Raw genomic sequence first — 24,951 nt, 5'->3', positions numbered from 1 at the left:
ATCTGATGATTTGATGAATGTTCGTAAACCATTAAATGCAGTAACCATTTCTTAATAGTGGTTTGAGCACCCATGAGTGAGTGAGTGAGTGAGTTTGGGGTTTATCCTGACTAAAGAAGTCTTGCAGCACTATGATGACGATCACAGCAGTGGACGCCTTGTGCTGATGACACAAAGTTCAGAATATGGGTACCCAGTTAACAAAGGCACAGTTATGATGAAATAAAATACAAAGACAATATTTGTCTTTTCTCGTCAAATAACAGGTTCATAAAGTCTTTGAATTGCACTTAGGAAGTGATACACATAAGGAAGAGAATTTTTGGACGTCAACTTCTGTATTATGATGAACTCGTTTCGGAGTATATACTTACTCCTTCACCTGATGTTGTGTTCCTCATAATGAAGAAGTTGTCATCCATCAATTCTCTTTCTTACCATGTTTATATCTCATCCAGTATCCTGACAAAGTTGCTCACTTCCTGAGTGAGGTAGCCACTTGTGAAAACGTCAACTTCTTTGGTCATTAAGATAAACATGTTTTCTGACAAGAAAAAAACAAATTGTTTAGAGTGAGTGAGTTGGGTTTTCACCGCTTTTAGCAATATTCCAGCACTATCACGTCGGGGGACACCAGAAATGAGCTTCACACATTGTGCCCATGTAGGGAATCGAACCCGGGTCTTCAGCGTGACGAGCAAACGCTTTAACCACTAGGCTACCCGACCATCCCTCATTGTTCAGAAACATCCATTCTATGTTTTCAGACAAAAATGGCATTTTATCACTGGCTACTTGATGAAGAGGTGATTAACTTATTCTGTGTTTGTAATTTTGGATCATCAGACAAGGGAACTCAAATGACCTTCACTTGATATCCTATTGGGGATTCAAACCCAGACTGTGTCCATAAGTTGCTAACACACAACATGTAGTCTCATCAACCTCAAATCCATCATGATGATTATGGGATTCGGCATGTATCAATACAAGTCTATTTTACCCGTTTATTAATGGACGTCACTGCTCTCATCCATTTCTTGAGGTCAGTTAACAATCACCATTTTCACAATCACATTAAAATTATATCTTTTATTCCAAAAGGATACTCCTCTGCATGAAGATCTGACAAAACCTGAGTAAGATGTGGTCTGGTGAACCTCTTAATCAGCCAACCACACAAGCATATCAGACTTCTGTATCTTGAAAATGAACACAACTGGGGAGTTCAGAATGGAAAAAAGAAAAGCCATGCAATCATATTGTCGTAATATAATACAACACAAAACGGTGTACTATCAAGGGTATATCATGATCTGTTGTGAATTTCTGTTGCTAATTTTCAAAAACAAGGTTGTAAAGAATGAGTGAATCTGATTGGCTGAAGCACCCACTGACCCTTCATTTCGATTGGGCGACCAATGTTTGGTCACGATTCACCTGATGTGAGCTACGGTGGAAAGGTCACCCGATCTTCACGCAGAGGTATCCATCGGAGTAAAAGATCTGATTTTTATGAGATTGATGTGTTCATGATTTTCTTCTGAGTAAAAAGAATCCTGATTGTATAATGTATGATAACTGCAGTGTTCGAAATACCTGCCTGCCCGACCGTCCGAGATGGGTTGATTTCAACTCGGGCTGCCAGATTTTCAAATCCCCCTGCCCAACGGTCGGGTTATATGTCATATGTGAAAATATTCTAAATATTTCCCGATGATAAGCATTAATTCACATGTAAAGATGAATGATAAAATGTAACCAAAAAGAAACCCCGTTAGCTTATCCTGAGAAACATATGATTATAGTGGGCAGGCAGGTTTTGGTCAGGGCTGGCAAGTATTTCAACTTTCTTTGTCGGTAGTGTGGCGATGTTATACCCCCAAGTCCGCTTCCCAACAGATGACGCGATATTCACCCCTGGCTACTGGCCACCTCGTGTCCTCAAGGGAGAGTAGGCATTGCTTCAAATGACTGAAGTTGTAAAATTATTCAACGGATACAACCAAAGGCCATGTGATGAATCATTATTGGTGCAATTACCGTCACAGTTTGATTATCCAAGAATTCCAGGAACCTGTTTCTCGGAAGGATTTGTTTGTTTGTTTAACACCGCAGTCTGCAATATTCCAGCCTTAAAACAAAGTCACATGAATGTTCGTGTGAATTGGGTCGTGCGCATTCATGCTGTAATCCTCCAGTAGTCGGTGTATTGCAGATAAACCCTCCAATAGTTAACAACTAATGTTCACCCTCCAATAGTTATCAACCAATGTGCACCCTCCAATAGTTTAAACTCCATTACCCGATCATGTCAGTCGAACCGTGTTTGTGAACTTTGATAGACAAAACGTAGAAACGCACCCTCCCAATTAGTTAAGGAACTACGCTCACCATTGGTTTGCATATGCCAGTCGACGTTCGCACGTTTCACTGCAACACATAACCACAATAGTTTGGCAGGCTTTTCTTCTGCAATGAACATGCCGCCGTGATATAACTGAAATTCTGTTTGTAATAAAGGCGCTAAATCCCAAATACACGAACCGTCCTGTATTTGTGTTAACACTATAAAACTACCATGATGTCTGTCCTCTGAGGTAAATGAAACGGAGACACATTAGAAATTAAATTTATTTCAGAAAGACAACGACAAAGTTGCCCCATCTGGTAATACGAGTTTCATGGATTTTTTTGCTGCACTCTCGGCTGTAGTTGTTTCAGTTACTGCGAGAGTTGACGTTTCATCCAGAACCGCTGTAGGTTGGTTGGTTGGTTTGTTGTTTTACGCCGCACTCAGCAATATTCCAGCTATATGACGGCGGTCTGAAAATAATCGAGTCTGGACCAGACGATCCTGTGATTGATATCCTGACAACTCGATCCCGTTAGCCGCCTCTTACGACAAGCATAGTCGCCTTTTACAGCAAGCATGGGTTGCTGAAGACCTATACTACCCCGGATCTTCACAGGTCACCGCTGTAGCTGTCAACATTGCCTCAGCCGATGTAGAGGCAGTGGATGTCAACGTTTTCGAAGTTGAGATAGCAGAACCAGAGGCGGCAGATCCCAAAAGGGCACTAAACCCCAAATACAGGAACCGTCCTGTATTTGTGTTAACACTATAAAACTACCATGATTTCTGACAGAAACAACATTTGCCTGTCTTTTCTAAATGCCAATACCCTGCTTAGCTAATGACTTCATGCGAGCATCCAAGACGTTTCTCATCCCCTTGAAATAAGGAGACTCGTTAACGTTAATCTGGATATCTTCGGCGATAGTATTGCGATGAGGCGATCGCGATCAGTTCATATAACGTATTTCCCCGATATTTTTCGCCCTTTAGGTTTCGTACTTCCACCAAGAAACGCATGAGATTTTTTTATTAATATCTGTTTCACGATGCGAAAGAGCAATACTGTCGGGGTTTAACACGACGTCATCACGTAACCCATGGGATTGTCTTTCCTTGACCCGCGCTTGGAAGACGTCGACGGCCTAGCTACTCTTGTTTTCTGTGTTCTGAGAAAAAGCCGAATTACAATTTAGACTTTGAAGATCTTGCTCTGACACAGGCTTGCTAAAAGGTTAGGAATTCCAAATACTATCTGCGTCATCAATGTTATGAGTTGTAACGGGAATTTGTATGGCCTGGGGAATACTTGCTTCTACGTGTTGAGAGAGTTCCACCAAATCTGTATCATTTCCAGAAAAACTAATCTGATTCCAAGATATCACTTTTACCCACATCAAAATCTGGTACAGCCACGTCAAGTATTTCAATATGAGCATTAATGAGTCTTTCAAAATCTGAGTTAATTGCTGCCTGGTTCGAGCTCGTGTAATGAATTTTCATCACGTACAAAGACTGAAAGCTAAATGAGAAATCGCACGTGCTTTTCCGCGCTCATATTAGACGAGACCTCCAATAGTTTTGCTCGAACTTTAGCGCGTTCATGCGCGCAGTTTCAATCGATTCAGCATAAACAAGAACGACCCTCCATTATATATGCACGTGCATATTGGGTGGACATTAGTTTAACATGTATTTTGAATGGGACTTTGTTTTAAGTTGGATATAGTCCTCAAAGTCACGATTATTTTTGCACGTGGGGCAAGTTCTCGGCCTGACGGCCTCGAACTGACCCCACGTGCAAAAATAATCGTGACTTTTCGGACCATATCCTACACATATGGCGGCGGTCTATAAATAGTCGAGTCTGGACCAGACAATACAGTGATTGAAGTCATGAGCATCGATCCACACAATTGGGATCGATGACATGCATCAACCAAGTCCGCGAGCCTGACCACCCGATCCCGTTAGTCGCCTTTTACGACAAGCATAGTCGCCTTTTACAGCAAGCATGGGTTGCTGAAAACCTCTTCTACCCCGGATCTTCACGGGTCTTCTCGGAGGGAATCTTCCCAGACGAAGTTATAGCTTTATGTAAGAAAAACGTACAATATGAGTATAACAACTCCTGCTTTAACGTCGCTGATACAATAACCCAGAAGTTGCTATCCATAAAGTTTTCTTATATTACTCACCAACGTCTGGAAAGCCAATCAATCATTTAGGGTTATTTAATTTGCTTCAAGGCTTAGGAATCAATGTCTCTGTTCATAACGTACTGAAAGTGGCGAAAACTCTGATGGAAATGATATATTGGTGAGGTGGGGTTTAACTTGCATTTAAGATTATTGCGGACATACATTCACATACGTGTGTGTGTGTGTGTGTGTGTGTGTGTGTTTGCGTGCGTGCGCGCCCTGACCATTCCTTATTTTATGCAGGGTAGCAACAAGTACAATCTTTTAACGTCTTCTGATGTGACGCGGCTGGGGATCGAACCAATGACCTCCGACTACAGGCAGACACCCTATCCATTACACCACAGAGTCTGTCGAAATGATAAATAGTGAGTGAGTGAGTTTGGTTTAACGCCGCTTGTAACAGTATTCCAGTTATATCACCGCGTGTCAGCTTAATGTGGGAGGAAAGCCCGAAGTGATGCAGGTCTGGGACGTTTACCACTTCGATGAAACCCACGAGCACGGGTATGGTGCTGACAAACCTAGAAACATAATCGGGGCAAACCGGGATTCGAAACCACAATCATAGGTTTCTGGCGTGCCCAAGGGACGCAACTCTGCACAGTGAATCGCGGCGCCTTAGACGACTGGGCCACCCGTGCCCCCGAAATGATAAATAGACTTCCCACTTGGCAAGGCTCCCCTGCCGCCCCAGATCTTGACAAGACAAGAACAACAAGACCTGCGAGTGTATGTGTGGTTCCAGCAGTCTGGGCCAGATAAACCAGAGGTTGATGCTATGAGCAACGAACCAGGCGTTGGGGAATAACTAGTCATAATGCCCAGACACAATATATAACATCACTCTCAATGGTTTATCATATTTTATTTCTCAGTATTACGTATATAGCCAATGACAATTATACATAACATGCAGTAAGGCTTTGTACAAACGATGAGCATGATGGATGAAGAAATCATATCAAAATAAGCAAATGATATTCTACACCTGCCAACGGTTCCATTCATAACAGTAAACCTATGGACAAAGCCGGAACTGGGTGGATGAATAACAGAATAATATGCCCATGTGTTAAGACAAGGAGGTTGAGTTACTTGAACAATCTGCCATATATCTGATGATTTGATGAATGTTCGTAAACCATTAAATGCAGTAACCATTTCTTAATAGCGGTTTGAGCACCCATGAGTGAGTGAGTGAGTGAGTTTGGGGTTTATCCTGACTAAAGAAGTCTTGCAGCACTATGATGACGATCACAGCAGTGGACGCCTTGTGCTGATGACACAAAGTTCAGAATATGGGTACCCAGTTAACAAAGGCACAGTTATGATGAAATAAAATACAAAGACAATATTTGTCTTTTCTCGTCAAATAACAGGTTCATAAAGTCTTTGAATTGCACTTAGGAAGTGATACACATAAGGAAGAGAATTTTTGGATGTCAACTTCTGTATTATGATGAACTCGTTTCGGAGTATATACTTACTCCTTCACCTGATGTGTTCCTCATAATGAAGAAGTTGTCATCCATCAATTCTCTTTCTTACCATGTTTATATCTCATCCAGTATCCTGACAAAGTTGCTCACTTCCTGAGTGAGGTAGCCACTTGTGAAAACGTCAACTTCTTTGGTCATTAAGATAAACATGTTTTCTGACAAGAAAAAAACAAATTGTTTAGAGTGAGTGAGTTGGGTTTTCACCGCTTTTAGCAATATTCCAGCACTATCACGTCGGGGGACACCAGAAATGAGCTTCACACATTGTGCCCATGTAGGGAATCGAACCCGGGTCTTCAGCGTGACGAGCGAACGCTTTAACCACTAGGCTACCCGACCATCCCTCATTGTTCAGAAACATCCATTTATCACTGGCTACATGATGAAGAGGTGATTAACTTATTCTGTGTTTGTAATTTTGGTTCATCAGACAAGGGAACTCAAATGACCTTCACTTGATATCCTATTGGGGATTCAAACCCAGACTGTGTCCATAAGTTGCTAACACACAACATTTGGTCTCATCAACCTCAAATCCATCATGATGATTATGGGATTCGGCATGTATCAATACAAGTCTATTTTACCCGTTTATTAATGGACGTCACTGCTCTCATCCATTTCTTGAGGTCAGTTAACAATCACCATTTTCACAATCACATTAAAATTATATCTTTTATCCCAAAAGGATACCCCTCTGCATGAAGATCTGACAAAACCTGAGTAAGATGTGGTCTGGTGAACCTCTTAATCAGCCAACCACACAAGCATATCAGACTTCTGTATCTTGAAAATGAACACAACTGGGGAGTTCAGAATGGAAAAAAGAAAAGCCATGCAATCATATTGTCGTAATATAATACAACACAAAACGGTGTACTATCAAGGGTATATCATGATCTGTTGTGAATTTCTGTTGCTAATTTTCAAAAACAAGGTTGTAAAGAATGAGTGAATCTGATTGGCTGAAGCACCCACTGACCCTTCATTTCGATTGGGTGACCAATGTTCGGTCACGATTCACCTGATGTGAGCTACGGTGGAAAGGTCACCCGATCTTCACGCAGAGGTATCCATCGGAGTAAAAGATCTGATTTTTATGAGATTGATGTGTTCATGATTTTCTTCTGAGTAAAAAGAATCCTGATTGTATAATGTATGATAACTGCAGTGTTCGAAATACCTGCCTGCCCGACCGTCCGAGATGGGTTGATTTCAACTCGGGCTGCCAGATTTTCAAATCCCCCTGCCCAACGGTCGGGTTATATTTCATATGTGAAAATATTCTAAATATTTCCCGATGATAAGCATTAATTCACATGTAAAGATGAATGATAAAATGTAACCAAAAAGAAACCCCGTTAGCTTATCCTGAGAAACATATGATTATAGTGGGCAGGCAGGTTTTGGTCAGGGCTGGCAAGTATTTCAGCTAGCCAGTCCTGTGGTCTGGCTGAAATCTTTGGGAGTTTCATACCCTGATAACTGTTATCATTAGGGGTGAAACAAGTCACTGAATCTTCAGTGCATTGCTATTCTGTGCTGAAAAATGTGTATCGCATCGGTAAGCCATGTATCCATACAAATATATAGGTGAGATATAAAGGTGATATACAATACCATTTTCTGCTTGCAAGTGAAGAGGTACCAAGTCACTGTTTAATTAATTGACTCCAACCTAGTAATGTTTTACTTGGGGTAGTGATAATTACCCATAATGACGGAAATGTTTTCGTACACATCAACCTTTTAGGTATCACATCTGCGTCCACTTGCACAAAGCGATCTTAGCTCTGAGATGATTGTAATACCAATTCTTTAACGTAGGCCTTAGATATTCATAGCGCTAAGATCACTTTGTGCATGTGGGCCCAGGTGACGGATCATAAACCTGTTATAGAGATACACAGCCTTAGAAATTCACTTTGTTGTCAGACAAGTACAGACTACAAGTGGAAGCCTTATTTCACCAGTCGTCACAGTCTGAAGCTAGTCCTGCTAAAGAGACAAAAATGCTAACATTTTCAGTTCCAATTTGGGGCAAAATTGAAGCTTTGAGAACTGGTTTGGGATTACTGCCCTCAAATGCTACTGGTCAATCAGGACTACCATCATTGAATTGTTGTTTGCCCTCGCCACAATTTAGTAGTCACGGGTTAGTGGACTAGAGGGAAATTCAAAGGCTGGCTACATGCTGCATAACAACTAGTGCACGATAACTGTCCTAATTAACATGATGCCTCACCTAGAATAAGAATAAAAACATATCATTTCTAATAATGTCAAACAGTTTGTTGAATACATCTGATGCCATTTCATATGAACAACACAGACTTTCTCACACTGGCATCAGGACTACAGCCTGCCCCGAACACAAAAGAACAGGCTCTCTTCCCTGCAGTCAGGTCTTCACTGTGCAGTGGAAACTAGACATTATTTCAGGCTGAGCTAGACTACTGAGTGAGTGAGTGAGTATGGTTTTACGCCGCTTTTTTAGCAATATTCCAGCAATATCACGGCGGGGGACACCAGAAATGGGCTTCACACATTGTACCCATGTCGGGAATCGAACCCGGGTCTTCGGCGTGACGAGCGAACGCTTTAACTTCTAGGCTACCCGACCGCCCCTCTAGACTACTGAAGGAAATTTCTTAAAGCAGGCAGCAGAAAATGGGAAAAATTGCATAAAAGTAATCATAAATTCTGAAAATTGATTTGGAGATATTTCAAGATGAAGTTAAGCAAAGACTGGAAAGTGTTGAAAGTAGGTCACGACTTTCTTACAAACATATCTGGTATCTCACAAACATCCAAAAAAAATACAGCCACCAAATAATGACATGCAAATAGGGAATACATTTCACAAAAGTAGCTACCATGTTGTCAGCATGATGTGATAGACACAATGGTGGTGTTATCATAGAGGGCAAGATGTGCCACAACACGTTCCTACTTGTTCCAGACAAGTTAAGATGTTTGTTTGTTGTTGGTTTGTTGTTTAATGCCGCACTCAGCAATATTCCAGCCATACAGCAGTCTGTAAATAATCGAGTCTGCACCTGACGATCCAGTGATTGACATCATGAGCTTCGATCTAAGCAGTTGGGATACCATGACAACCCATCAACCAAGTCACCAAGCCTGACCACCCAATCCCATTAGTTTCCTCTTACAACAAGCAGTCGCCTGTTACGGTAATCACAACGAGAATGTCACCCAAGTGTCTTCCCAGATCAAATACATCAAGTTGACTTCATAAAGGTTACAAATATCCGAGGCTTGTCTAGGATATTTACTTTTATCAACCCATATTGATCATTTCTAGCCATGGAAGACATGAGGGTGACATGCAATTTATCATCTGAAATCATACTTCCATCTTTTTCGGTTTGTAAACAGCAATTAACCGGGGTCTAGAGGGCAGATAAACAGCCTCAGTGGCAGAGAGATTGGGTGCGTCCTTTGATCGTGACATCACGGCAACTGAGGACGTCATAATGGTCGGCAATGCATTGTGATGCAGTTTTTATCTCAAACAAAATGCTATCTCATGTGGATGCCAGTTTAGGATGATCGACAAAGACACCAAACAGATGAACAGAATCAACATGGTCCAATGTGCCAACAAATTCACATTCTGTTGAAAGAAAATTTATGTTCTTTTTGTACCAGTGGGTTGCTTTTCACTCAGTTTAGAAAGTTTCCAACCACATAACCCTGATGGAAACCAAGAACGGGCTTCACACATGGAACCCATGTGGGGCTTCAAACTCTGGCCTTCAGTGTGATGAGCTAACCCTTCACCACTAGGCTACCCCAACCCATTCTGCACCAAATCTACCTCAGCTTGAAATCTGCATCATATCTACAGGAAATGAGTCATTTTCATAGAAAATAAAACATGAAGCAAACATGTGACCCTAACAATGGAAACCCTATGAAAAGACAATCAGAGGTCCATGATGCCATCAACACCTTCACATCCTCCCGCTACAGGTATGTTTGGACATTAATACCTGAAGAGTTACCTCCCCTCAACTTGCCCTGACCAAGCTCCTTCCGAGCGCGTGACACCTTCGTTACACTCTCGGTAACATCGCTGCCACCAGTGTGGGCGCGGCCGTTACAAGAACCTTGAAATTTGCCCTCTAACCCCAAATGTAGAAACGCTTACACTTTGTGTATATCTTTGGGAATGTCACCATAGTACATTTTGAAAAGGTTTATGACTGACCGTGTTTTCCAGATGAATTTACTTTTTTGTTTGTATAATCAGATTGTTTCGGGATTGCAGAGTAACGGAACATCACTTTACTTCCCCATTACATTCTTACTGTACCAATCACATGATAGTTGTAATGAAACAGAAATTCAAATTGACAAACAAAGAAAAGAATTTAATCACTTGTTTGTAAACATAACGCTCTGTCAACTCCAAGCATGGTTGTGGTCACCTATCACAGTGGGGAGATTAGACTGGTGGCAGCGATAGTCTAGAGAGCTCCGCGAACGGGCGAGCGAGCTATTGCTGTGAGGAGCTTGTGCCCAGATATCAAGAATGACAATGGCTAATATTTGTAAAACAAATTGAGCTGAACAACTGGGAGCAATTCACAAAAATGACCCCCTGTGTCTGAAATCCATGAGTGACTACCATTCCTCCACTGTTACTGAGATGGTATGAACACAGCAGTACAGCACTCACTCAGTTCGCTCAGCTACTATTTACCAATGATGAGTGAATGAGTGAGTGAGTTGGGTTTAACACCGCTTTTAACAGTATTACAGTTATATCACGACGTGTCAGCTTAATGTGGGAGGAAAGCCCAAAGTGATGCAGGTCTCTGACGTTTACCACTTTGGTGAAACCCACGAGGACGGGTATGGTGCTGACAAACCTAGAAACATAATCGGGGCAAACCGGGATTCGAACCAACAAACTTAGGTTTCTGGTGTCCCCAAGGGACGCAACTCTGCACAGCGAATCATGGCGCCTTAGACGACTGGGCCACCCTTGCCCCCTACCAATGATGAAATCAACTTATTTTGTCAGGCCGCTGCAGGCTTGGCTTGGTGGTGCTAGTCAACTACAGGTACTAGTAAGACTCAAAGAACGACATGAACAGCAAGAATTTTTTTAAAGTACTTCATTAATTTGTCTAGGGTGCCCAGCAGGTGCGTTGTTACTTGGGACATGTGTTGATGAGAGTTGCCATGGTAACATGGGGAGATTTGGTTGAAATATCTGTGCATGAAATGCACTGCTCATTTTCGACTACTCGTGTAGAAAATAGGAGAAAAAAAGTAGATTTTGAGAAGTCTCAGGTGCAGCCCTGTCTAGTTGGAACACCTGCATCTTCTGGTGCTGGCAACTGCCTTGTGAACACCTGCAAACTTTGGTTGATACAACCACTGTACAACCACTGAACTATATACAACCTTATTCAGGAACAACGGCCCTTCTTGGATGTCAGTTGCCATGGTAATACAAGAACCGTTCACCTATCCAGTTGCCATGGTAATACAAGTACCGTTCACCCATCCAGTTGCCAAGGTAACACAGGTACCTACATTTCGATGGAGGTTCAATTTGACACGACAGATGAATCTGCAACTCTTGTGTATCCAGTTACCATGGTAACTGCAGTACCTACATCTCACCAGAGCATCACGTTACCATGGTAACAAAGACAATCATCATGATGTAACATTTCACAAGAGCAACTAATTAAGAACCAGTGTGAAAAAAACTACTAAAAAAAAATAAAGGACCACCCGATTCGGATTATGAAAGGAATCTGTCATTGTACTTGTTGTATGACAGATTAACTTCAGCAATATGAAAGAATCCTTATATGAAATGTTCCTTAAATGTTTTTAGTAGTATAACATTGAAAATGTAGCATACCATGACAGCAATAGAAATATAGCCCAATAAATAGTATGGCTTTGATTTCCAGAGGCTATGTGATAGTCCCAGCTGAATAGATACCTAGGATGGATGATGCAATGGTATTTCCCTGAACGTAGACTAGTGGTAACTCGTACATCACCAAACATGGCACAAGCCCCTAAATATTTACAATCATTCCAGGTAAATACAGATACTTATACACTGTTTTAACTGACGTTAGATCAAAGGTCATGACCTTCAGGTTTCAAAATATACACACATTACTGGTACTAACATCTCCAGGAATTACTTAAAGAATAGGGTACCATCTGCACGTTCTAACCTAGTTCACCAAAACAGTATGAAATCAAAGACTTTTCAACAGTATCCGTGCTCTTTTCAAATTATTGTGAAGAGTACCTTTGATTCAACAACGTCTTGAAGAGACATGCATATATCTCTGTCTGTTAGTCACTCAGCACCTGGAAGAACCCGAAATATTTAAAAAAGTCAACGATCCTTGAAAACGTTCCATGAGCAATGACAGTACAATGACACAAGCGTGACTGTTGCCATGGTCTTCAGTAGAAGTAGCATGGCTTCTTTACATTTATTCCATACTCCGATAGCGCAGGTGTCAGGTCTTCCATTGTCAAAATATGCTTCTTGTCCTGGGAAAAAAAAGGAGAGATTTTGTTACAAGTGGGAAGACTCTTGGGTAGGGGGGTCCCCCCTGCCCCTTTAAAACCAAATGTTGTGGGCAGTAAACTGAGGGAGGATTTTGATATTTATTTTGGACTCCCTTTTAAAAATGCTGCATCTGACCCCTCCCTTTTATAAACACTGGACCCACCCTTGAAACCGATCTTAGCATTAGAGGATCGTTATTCCCATACTTTAGCACAGGCTCAGGACAGTCGTAGCGCTAAGATCACTTGTAGAACTAGGTCCACAAGATTAAACTAGCATTTCAAAAAGGATTCCATTACCATGGTTACATGGTTAAGAGGGAAAGACAAGTGACGCACCTTCCCTTGTTTCTTGGAGCTCTGACCTGAGGCCCGCATCTTGCAATGTTGTAGAGCATCATTCGCAATGTCCGAGATGAACTTCTGGGCTGCCAAAGAGATGAGACGGATTCTGAAACAAACGAAAGAAATCTCTGTGTTGATAAACTGGGACAACAAGTGAGGTGAAGTGAAATGGGGTTTAACGTCGCGTCAAAGATAATTGCACTTATAAAGCGACCTGCATGCATGTTAGTGTGTGTGGCTGCTTGTACTAGTCTGGACTGATGCTGATTTATAGTGCTAGCTCACTGGGATACCATGTCGCAGTTTAACATGATGCCCCAATCAGACACAGTATACTGACTCCGAGCCGACCAGTCCTTGTTTTAGCCCCTTAATGCCGAGTGCCAGACAAGGTAACAACAAGTACCATCTTTTAACGTCTTTTGGTATGACGTGGCTTGGGATCGAACCCCGGACCTTCCGCTCTCCGGGCAGACGCTCTACCATTAGACCACGAAGGCATTGGTTGGGGGCCCATTCTAACCAAGAATCCCCAGAGGGAGACAAGCATTGGTTGGGGGCCCATTCTAACCAAGAATCTCCACAAAGAGACAAGCATTGGTTGGGGGCCCATTCTAACTAAGAATCCCCACAGGGAGACAAGCATTGGTTGGGGGCCGATTCTGACCAAGAATCCCCACAGGGAGACAAGCATTGGTTTGGGGCCCATTCTGACCAAGAATCCCAACAAAGAGACAAGCATTGGTTGGGGGCCCATTCTGACCCAGAATCTCCACAAAGAGACAAGCATTGGTTGGGGGGCCCATTCTGCCCCGGAATCTCCACAAAGAGACAAGCATTGGTTTGGGGCCCATTCTAACCCGGAATCTCCACAAAGACAAGCATTGGTTGGGGGGGCCATTCTAACCAAGAATCTCCACAAAGAGACAAGCATTGGTTGGGGGCCCCCTCTGACCCAGAATCCCCACAGGGAGACAAGCATTGGTTGGGGGCCCATTCTAACCCAGAATCTCCACAGAGAGACTAGCATTGGTTTGGGTCCCATTCTGACCCGCCATCTTCACAAAGAGACAAGCATTGGTTGGGGGCCCATTCTAACCCAGAATCTCCACAAAGAGACAAGCATTGGTTGGGGGCCCATTCTGACCCGGAATCTCCACAAAGAGACAAGCATTGGTTGGGGGCCCATTCTGACCCGGAATCTCCACAAAGAGACAAGCAATGGTTGGGGGACCATTCTAACCAAGAATCCCCACAGGGAGACAAGCATTGGTTGGGGGCCCATTCTGACCCAGAATCCCCACAAAGAGACAAGCATTGGTTGGGGGCCCATTCTAACCAAGAATCTCCACAAAGACAAGCATTGGTTGGGGGCCCATTCTAACCAAGAATCTCCACAAAGAGACAAGCATTGGTTGGGGGGCCATTCTAACCAAGAATCTCCACAAAGAGACAAGCATTGGTTGGGGGCCCATCCTGACCTGGAATCTCCACAAAGAGACAAGCATTGGTTGGGGGCCCATTCTGACCCGGAATCTCCACAAAGAGACAAGCTTTGGTTTGGGGCCCATTCTGACCCGGAATCTCCACAAAGAGACAAGCATTGGTTGGGGGGCCATTCTTACCTAGAATCCCCACAGGGAGACAAGCATTGGTTGGGGGCCCATTCTAACCAAGAATCCCCACAGGGAGACAAGCATTGGTTGGGGGCCCATTCTGACCAAGAATCTCCACAAAGAGACAAGCATTGGTTGGGGGCCCATTCTGACCAAGAATCCCCACAAAGAGACAAGCATTGGTTGGGGGCCCATTCTAACCCAGAATCTCCACAAAGAGACAAGCATTGGTTGGGGGCCCATTCTAACCAAGAATCTCCACAAAGAGACAAGCATTGGTTGGGGGCCCATTCTAACCAAGAATCTCCACAAAGAGACAAGCATTGGTTGGGGGCCCATTCTAACCAAGAATCCCCACAAAGAAACAAGCATTGGTTGGGGGCCCATTCTAACCAAGAATCCCCACAAAGAAACAAGCATTGGTTGGGGGCCCATTCTAACCAAGAATCCCCACAGGGAGACAAGCATTGGTTGGGGGCCCATTCTAACCAAGAATCTCCACAAAGAGACAAGCATTGGTTGGGGGCCCATTCTAACCAAGAATCTCCACAAAGAGACAAGCATTGGTTGGGGGCCCATTCTAACCAAGAATCCCCACAAAGAGACAAGCATTGGTTGGGGGCCCATTCTAACCAAGAATCTCCACAAAGAGACAAGCATTGGTTGGGGGCCCATTCTAACCAAGAATCTCCACAAAGAGACAAGCATTGGTTGGGGGCCCATTCTAACCAAGAATCCCCACAAAGAAACAAGCATTGGTTGGGGCCCCATTCTAACCAAGAATCCCCACAAAGAAACAAGCATTGGTTGGGGGCCCATTCTAACCAAGAATCCCCACAGGGAGACAAGCATTGGTTGGGGGCCCATTCTAACCAAGAATCTCCACAAAGAGACAAGCATTGGTTGGGGGCCCATTCTGACCCAGAATCTCCACAAAGAGACAAGCATTGGTTGGGGGCCCATTCTAACCAAGAATCTCCACAAAGAGACAAGCATTGGTTGGGGGCCCATTCTAACCAAGAATCTCCACAAAGAGGCAAGCATTGGTTGGGGACCCATTCTGACCCAGAATCTCCACAAAGAGACAAGCATAGGTTGGGGACCCATTCTAACCAAGAATCTCCACAAAGAGACAAGCATTGGTTGGGGGCCCATTCTAACCCAGAATCTCCACAAAGAGACAAGCATTGGTTGGGGGCCCATTCTAACCAAGAATCTCCACAAAGAGACAAGCATTGGTTGGGGGCCCATTCTAACCAAGAATCTCCACAAAGAGACAAGCATTGGTTGGGGGCCCATTCTAACCAAGAATCTCCACAAAGACAAGCATTGGTTGGGGGCCCATTCTAACCAAGAATCTCCACAAAGAGACAAGCATTGGTTGGGGGCCCATTCTAACCAAGAATCCCCACAAAGAGACAAGCATTGGTTGGGGGCCCATTCTAACCAAGAATCCCCACAGGGAGACAAGCATTGGTTGGGGGCCCATTCTAACCAAGAATCTCCACAAAGAGACAAGCATTGGTTGGGGCCCATTCTGCCCGGAATTCCCACAGAGAGACAAACATTGGTTGATGAGACCTATTCTAACCCGGAATCCTGACAGAGAGAGACAAGCAATGGTATGGGGCCCATTCTAACCCGGAATCTCCACAAAGAGACAAACATTGGTTGGGGGCCCATCCTTACCCAGAATCCCCACAGAGCCAAGCATTGGTTGGGGGCCCATTCTGACCTGGAATTCCCACAAAGAGACAAGCATTGGTTGGGGGCCCATTCTTACCCGGAATCCCGAGAGAGACAAGTATTGGTTGGGGGCCCATTCTTACCCGGAATCCCCACAGAGACAAGCATTGGTTGGGGGCCCATTCTGCCCGGAATTCCCGCAGAGAGACAAGCATTGGTTGCTGAGACCTATTCTAACCCCGGAATCCTGACAGAGAGAGACAAGCATTGGTATGGGGCCCATTCTAACCCAGAATCCCCACAAAGAGACAAGCATAGGTTGCTGGGACCTATTCTAAGCAAGATTCCCCTTGCAGGTGTCTATAATATTTGTTTGTTTGTTTGTTGTTTAACGCCCCACTCAGCAATATTCCAGCTATATAATCGAGTCTGGACCAGACAATCCAATGATTGACATCATGAGCATCGATACACGCAACTGGGATACAATGACATGCACCAACCAAGCCAGCGTGCTTGACCACCCGATCCGTATTAGTCACCTCTTACGACAAGCATAGTCACCTTTTACAGCAAGCATGGGTTGCTGAAGACCTATTCTACCCCAGATCTTCATGCGTAGTGTCTATAACAGCAATGTTCAGCATTTTTCCTGACTCGTAAAGCACTTATTCATCTGTTTGTGTGTAAAACACCGCACTCAGCAACATCCTATCTAATTGACAGTGGCCTATAAACAATCAAGTATGGACCGTCAATCCAGTGATTGATATTATGAGCAATGACCAATGCTGCTGGGGACCACACAATCTAGTTAGTCGCCTCTTACTGAGGACCAACTCTAACGCGGAATCCCCATGGGGTATAAACTATTGATGCCTTTGCCTACTGAGTACTCACATCCGTGGATCTGACGCCTCAAAACCTGCTCTGCCGAGATAGAAGCCGGTAACAGAGTCTGGTATCTGAAATGTAAATAACAACAATGAAGTAAAGATATTGCAAGTAAGTGAGTTGGTTTTAATGGCACTTTGAACAGAACTTAGGTCACATCACTGTGTCCGCCGATGCTGATGCGAGATGAAATCTGAAATGATGCCACATAATCATGGTGAACAGGAATCAAACCGATGATCAAGTTTCTGGCATGTCTAAGGGACACAGAGCATATCACAGCAGCAAAGGTAACTGGTCAACCCATGTCCCCGACTGCACCAGGGCCCACTTGCACAAAGCGATCTTAGCGCTAAGATGATCGTAACTCCCATACTTTAACATGGGCTTACGATAGTCTTAGCGCTAAGATCGCTTTGTGCAAGTGGGCCCAGGACTAAATTATGACACATGACATGATAAACCAAAACTCAGTTTTAAGGTTTCGCTTAGACAACATCTATCTGTATAGTTGCTCTAGTTAATTTGCTTAACCAAAACTTACGCTAACCCTGATGATAATATTGACATACAACTAAAACCAGATGATTATGTCTATAAAAATAAAGGATAACCTGATTAACATTTCCTAAATATCTCATTCAAGTAAAGACTTCATTTTATTAATAACCAACTTCAAAACCGATTCCCTCTCATTAAATGGGGGGGGGGGGATTATGCATTGTAGTCTTAGGTGCCACAAGTCACTATGATGAGTTACTTCCCTTGTTTGACAATGATGGGTTCGATTTCCTTAACAGACATGATCAATATGATTATGAATATGATCCTCATGGCCTGTTAGTATCATCATGATTACGAATTACGAATATAGCCGAGCGGCTTATTATGTGGCACCTGATTGGCTGAAGCAAACCTACGGACCATAGCGAACATTAAAAAATGCAAAACCGAAAAAGATATAGGTCAAGAAACCGGTTTGGGTATTTGTCGTAAGAAGGGTGAGGATAATAAAACTGGTTTGATTTAGCAAACGGAAGTGTTTATCAACATGTTTTGCTGTTTTGTTTGGCAATATATAACTTTTACGCAAAGACGTACGTCTTTGATTTACAATCACAGTGGCCATTTAATAATGGTCCAGTCACTGCCTCCACGAGATCCACACGTTACGCAGGTGCGTTCAAACTCATATTTGTGCGTCCAAGACGCAAAAACACGCTCTTCAGCCAACACCGTTCACAATATCTGTAAATGGCTTCAGCTAGTGTCACATTAATTTCCCTTTCATCCCACAATAATTAAAATTTTTGTTGTGTTCATGGAAATTCCTGCATTCTGATTAGCTGAATTGGTCACGTGTTATTGCATTCATTTCCCAATAAATGTAAAAAAATTAAGCCACGCCCACCGAGGCGCACTTCTTTTATTACTTCGGAATGTCGGGGAATCCAAATATTACAGCCGAGGGATCTCTTTCTGCTCACGTGTATCGTCATGCACAGGACATTTAGCGACTTTCATGCATATTCATTGTCAAAACAAACCTTTGAAACCGAAGGCCGAGAATGAATGAAACAGCAAACGTGCAGGCTCGCTCGCCTGTTTTTTTTCTGCTCGCCTCGGTTCAACTTTCATGGCTTCGGGTTTCCTTTCTAACTAGCATTTTTCCAACCGTGTTTTACTGTAATCAAGGAGGTAATGTTTTAATCTGGCGGTAACTGACCATGTAATTTTAAAACAGCCGCCTTCTCTCGGACATATTTCTTCCAGTTCGTTACAGTCTGACTGTTGCAGTTCTTTTCGCCACTTGTCTTAACTGACAGGTCCAATGAACATTGTTTTGATCCTGCTCTCCGTTGATTGGTTACTGACAGTGTAGGCGTGTCAATTTATGTGCATAAATTAAACAATCACCTGATTCATGTCACGCCACAGTATATATTCCTACACCTGGAATGTTTATCAATCTCGCCATTTTTGTCTGTTTTGATATATACAACTGTTTTTGGTTAAACTATTGTAGATAAAACATGTTTTATGCTGTCAAATTTAATTATAAGGATTGGCTGTCTATTTTTTTCGGTTCATTGAGGTATGAATCGAAAAACCAATGTGCAAACTTTTGTAAGAATCCGCTACGCGGATTCATACAGTTTGCAAATTGTTTTTCGATTCATACCTCAATGAACCGAAAAAAATACACAGTCAATCCTTAATTAAGTATGTTGTATGTTTTATCATCCAAAAGGAGATGAGTGTTGGGTGAGATCAAGACTGCATCACAATGCACTGCAGACCATAATGATGTCATTGCTTACTGTGACATCACAATCAAATGACATCACAATCAAATGACATCACTGATCTCGCCACATCTGAGGCTGGTTGGCTGTACTTTTTACACTTCAGACAATGAAATTAATTACTGTTCACAAACTGAAAAAGTTGGAAGAAAGATTTTGGATGGAAATAGAATCTCACCATTGAGTCTTTGGAAATATATCGACACTTGTCAATAAAAGTTTAATAAAAGTCCTCTGCAAGTCTCAGAGTTTTAAACTTTTAATGTCTCCTGTTGATATGTTGACTAATGGAAGTCACTTCGGTGAGATTCTCTATACACTGACTCTGGGTTCATTTGCACACTGGTTCAACTTGCATAGTATCAGTAAAAGTGTACACTTCGAACCCGGGTCTTCGGCGTGACGAGCGAACGCTTTAACCACTAGGCTACCCGACCGCCCCCATAGTGATACAGAAAGTGAGTGAGTGAGTGAGTGAGTGAGTGAGTGAGTATGGTTTTACGCCGCTTTTAGCAATATTCCAGCAATATCACGGCGGGGACACCAGAAATGGGCTTCACACATTGTACCCATGTCGGGAATAGAACCCGGGTCTTCGGCGTGACAAACGAACGCTTTAACCACTAGGCTACCCGACCGCCCTGTCATACAGAAAGACAATGATTCCACACAAGCCCCTGAAGCAGGATAGTGATATTACTGAAACAACAGACCCATAAATGAAAATCGACAGTTTATGTCAATCACCATCTGGGCCGAAGTTGAAATCAGCTGTATCATTTAAATTGAAAGGAAATGTTAACATGTCATGTTCACAATACCTTCTATTTTTCAATTTATTACCTATATCAAATGTGGCCTTTGATCATGGAAGTAAACAAAATCTCTGCACTCAATGGCGTTGACCGCCACGATATTGGCCATGAATCATGGCTGTCGGTCACTGAAGTACACAAAATCTCTGCACTCAAATAGTGTCATGCACTCTGATTGGTCTGCGATCCAACCATAACAAACGCACAGGGTGATATTTACCAATCAGAGCGCCCAATGCCATTGAGCACGGAGATTTTGTTTACTTCCATGATCATAGGCCCCAAATGAGCCAATATAGCAGCTGTCAGTCACGGAAGCAAACAAAAAATCTGCGCTCAATGCCGGCCAACGTTCTGATTGGTCTACACTCCACCATAACAAACACACATGGTGATATTTAACAAATCAGAGCATTCGATGCCATTGAGCCAGGAGATTTTATTTACTACCATGATCAAAGGCCACAATTGAGCCAATATTTCAATAAAATCATCAGATATAGGCAATAAATTGCAAAAGATGAAGGTTTGTGGCATGTAGTGCGGATGTGGGAGGTAGGGAGGTATTGTGAATATGACATGCATACATTTCCATTTAACAGTTTAATTTAAACGAGACAGTTGATTTCAACTTCAGCCAAGATGGCGAGTGATATACCTTACCTGTTTATACATATGTGTCCAGTGTTTCAATAATATCATTATCCTGCTTCAGCATGTTCAGGGGCCTGGATAATTTCCCTATGTTGCTGGCCACATGAAGTATATAATCTCATTTAATCATGGTCCGTTTTGACGGTATCAAAAATCCTAATGATCAAAAACAGCTGAAAACCGATCAACTATTTTCTCAAATTACACGTTGAAAAAAAATCGACATGAAACAATAAATACCCATATATAACATATAAAGAACGTCTTATATTACATATTGGGGCATAGTTGAAAAACTAGTGCAGGGTTATGATACATACAAAGTATTTTATCCGGGTTGCTGAAACTAGAGGTGTATAACTGTATTTTGAAATTAAAGTTTGACATGTCACAGGGACCGGCTATTTGGTCAGATGAAAACCTACTATCGTAATACAATTATGTCTTACAGTTGGCGCATAATCTTCCAGTTGAAGTACAAAATCACTCAGCGGAATTCCGGCCGTTTTAACCTCCGGTGGAGGGGGCCCAGTCCCCGGTTGAGACTGAGAACTCGTAGCAGAATTTTCATCGGTAGACATTTTGGATCAAGATAGATAACTCTGTTCAAAGGTTCAAAGCAGTCGGACAATCTCGGGCAGTTACGTAGATCTCTACTTTGACGTTATTTTCAAAGGGCCACAAGATTGTTAAGCGATGTTCCGATAGTGATACGGGTTACCTTCCTTGGATTCTATTGCCCCCAGAGGGCGCACAAGCGGTGCATTTATAAAATATGCCCCGTGCAAATCGATTGCTAAAAATTGTGATAAGCATCAGTTGTAAAACCTACGTTGCCAAACAAAGTACGTGACAATGAGTAACTGTAATAACTTTCAGGGAAGAAAAAAACGAAGTATTAAGAGTGCATGTAATGTTTCTCCATCTGGGCACGAAAGACAGTTGGATTGTGGATTTTCTTGTAAAACATCGCACATCAAATATTATTCGTGCGGCTTGGGTTTCGGACGACCTTATACATGAGGGTATTTCGGCGGCTTGGGTTAAAAATATTTTGGGCAGGTTTGATGTGTGGCAGTTTACGTTAAAACTGTTCTCGGCTTTCCCCGACAAAATAACCATCCAATCTATGGGGAAAAAACACTTTTTACTAAGGTTTAATAAATTTCTTTGACATTATTTGACAAAACTCCCAACCGAACAAGAATAGGACACAATATACTTTTCCAGTATGTACTTTCGCCATTTTATGATGACAAGTATCAACCTAGAATAGATACGGATAATATATGGCGCTATTTCTCGATGCTCGGCATACTAATTGGCCTTCGACGTAAGAAACCCGTGTAAGAAATAAAAAGAATAATTCTACGGCGGCTCCTGGGGTGTTCGACAACCAACCCCTCCCCAGCCCAAACTTAATGGATGACCATCATATCGCATTATTCGTAACGATGGCGAGATGATGTGGGGTTTAACGCCGCGTTCATGATTATTGCACATCTATAGCGACGTATACGTGTACGTGTGTGCGTGCGTGTGCGTGTGTGCGTGCTAGTACAAGTCCGAACAAATGTTTGATTATGGAGTTAGCCCACATACTATGCCGCAGTTTAACATGGACTCCCGACTCAGACACAGAATACTGACTCCGAGCCGACCAGTCCTTTAGTATCTCCTTAATGCCGCGAAGGGAATCAACAAGTGCAATCTCTTAACGCCTATGTCATTGGTATGACGTGGCCGGAGGATCGAACCGCCGACCAAACGCACTCCGGGCAGACAGACGTTCCATCCACTAGACCACGGAGGCAGTGCAGCTTACTGGCAACAACGAAGCAAGGCCAGGTCGTATTGCAGACAAATTGCCTTACTGCACAGTATAAATATTTCCGATTGAATCATCAGTTTCCACGGTAACGGGCTTAATTTCCATTGTGAATAAAATAGAACCATGCAGGTCTACAGTGTAACGTTAGCTCCAATAATCATCCTATTAACTACATAACATGTCACACATGCAGGCGTTGTAAACGTCAGGCTGTGGTTGTTTTATAAGGGAGACAGATGTCTGAAACAGACCCCAATGTAAGGGGTATGACGCGGGATAATTCCTCCTATCTCGTTTGTTATTCTCTAATTATTATCCGAGGATGTGTTTGGGTAGGAAACGTGAGTCAGGCTCAAAACATACTGCACAAAACCCTTTGAAGACCAAAAAGAGAGACCCAGCAGACATTATCGACACGAGGCGGACAGTACAGATCCGGCATCAACAGAAATGTTCCCAACTGGGTCAACCAATATTTCAAATGTGAAAAAACATCCCTTCCATGGGGGTAATATGCCATGTACTAATAGCGTTAGTGCAGTCGTCCTTGTAGGACGTCGGGTAATCGGGTATTATTTCCCCCTCCGCCAGAAGTCCTAAATGAAGCAAGTCTAGATTTTTTTAGATTCTGAATCACCTTTCTCACTGGAGTTCCTTTTCAGTTTAAATGAAGTTATTTATTTCTATCAAAAATTATATATTTTCAGAGACTGGGCGTAAGTCTAGATGTCGGGATAAAATCAGTGGATTTGACTGTTGTATACGGCAATGACATATGGTGCACGGACAAAAAAAAAAAACAACCGTTGGCAGCCTTTCTAAGTAGCGTGTATGTGCACGAATGTCAACGAAAGTGTATATACATGTAAGCATTGTCATGACACACAAACCTCATGCGAGTTAATGCATGTATGTGTGTAATGGCATATCACGTTAGTAACAGAATAATGAATACAAAGTGTATAAAACTGGGAAACTTGTTTGTGTTTTCAATCTGATTTTACTGGTCCGTTTTGACCAAATCGTCTGGTCCGTTTGGGCACTTGTCTGTTTTTCCTGTTTTTCTGTTGACCTGCCTGAGGTTGTAAAAAACAACCTTAGCCCTAAGAATGTCGTAAGTCTATGTCAATGCATGGGAGTTACATCACCCTAGCGCTAATATCGCTTTATCATCCCAAACTGGCTCCCAAAGGAGATACCAGACAATCCAGTGATTAATACCATGAGCATCGATCCATGCAATTGGGATCGATGCCATGCTTCAACCAAGTCAGCGAGCCTGACCACCCGATCCCGTTAAAAGGCGACTAACGGGATCGGGTGGTCAGCCTCGCTGACTTGGTTGAAGCATGGCATTGATCCCAATTGCATGGATCGATGCTCATGATATTAATCACTGGATTGTCTGGTCCAGACTCGATTATTTACAGACCGCCGTCATAAAGCTGGAATATTGCTGAGTGCGGCGTAAAACAACCAGCCAACCAACCAACCCACAGGAGATATCGCTCGGGTGAGATCAAGCGATATCTACATTGTAGATATCGCTGCAATGAAATTGCATCACAATACTTTGCAGGTCATGGTAACCGATGACGTCACAATCAAATGACATCACTAATGGCTCTGCTACTGAAGCTGTTAGCAGCACTTTTTACACTTAGGCACTGCATATTACTGTCTACAAACTAAAACAGTTGGAAGAATGATGTTGGATGATAAATAAAATCTCACCCTCATGTCTTTTGATATCAAATATATCAACACTCGTTGATAAAAGTGGAAAAAAACTCCGAGGCTTTTATCAACTCGTGTTGATATATTTGATATCAAAAGACACTCGGGTGAGATTCTCTATGTGTACAGCGACGCCCTGCCGTGTTGGTCATACCAGCCCATATATATGGTCAAAAACGGACCAGTAACGGACAACTGAAATATGAGATCGAAAACCAAAACAAGTAGATCAGGCAATTCAAACAACATTTAGCTCTATGTGAAAAGAAGTGAAGTGATTCTAACTACAATCGCTATACGACTGAAACAACTCTGACCATAGACCTCACTCACCAGCAATAAGCTTATTACCGTAATTGCATACAGGGACAATGTGTTAATGTCACAGCCTTCACGTAAACATTACATTTCAGGTCATGTTTTGTT

The 24,951-nt window shown here is 42.7% G+C and overlaps 1 protein-coding gene across 1 annotated transcript; it reads right to left on the bottom strand.

Annotated features, from left to right (window-relative positions):
- Positions 1–10,955: 10,955 nt before the first annotated feature.
- Positions 10,956–21,606, bottom strand: LOC124116464 (transcription initiation factor TFIID subunit 10-like). The gene is made up of 4 exons (XM_046477804.2): positions 21,407–21,606; positions 17,189–17,253; positions 12,981–13,092; positions 10,956–12,623 (listed from the first exon to the last, which is right to left on the bottom strand). The coding sequence occupies exons 1-4, from the start codon at positions 21,536–21,538 to the stop codon at positions 12,534–12,536; spliced, it is 399 nt and encodes a 132-aa protein (XP_046333760.1). The 5' UTR covers positions 21,539–21,606; the 3' UTR covers positions 10,956–12,533.
- Positions 21,607–24,951: the final 3,345 nt, after the last annotated feature.

Source organism: Haliotis rufescens, unplaced genomic scaffold (assembly GCF_023055435.1).
Source record: "Haliotis rufescens isolate VD_foot unplaced genomic scaffold, xgHalRufe1.0.p SCAF_42, whole genome shotgun sequence".
NCBI lineage: Eukaryota > Metazoa > Mollusca > Gastropoda > Lepetellida > Haliotidae > Haliotis > Haliotis rufescens.
Note: the sequence above shows the minus strand (reverse complement) of the source record. Positions and strands in the feature narration are given on the sequence as shown.

Bases quoted from the DNA above. Each gene is read 5' to 3' on its own strand.
- LOC124116464 (XM_046477804.2), bottom strand. From the start codon at position 21,538: ATGTCTACCGATGAAAATTCTGCTACGAGTTCTCAGTCTCAACCGGGG. The intron at 13,093-17,188 runs GTGAGTACTCAG...CGTTTGTTTCAG, and splicing joins GAGGCGTCAGATCCACGGAT to AATCCGTCTCATCTCTTTGG. The intron at 12,624-12,980 runs GTGCGTCACTTG...TTTTTTTCCCAG, and splicing joins GCTCCAAGAAACAAGGGAAG to GACAAGAAGCATATTTTGAC.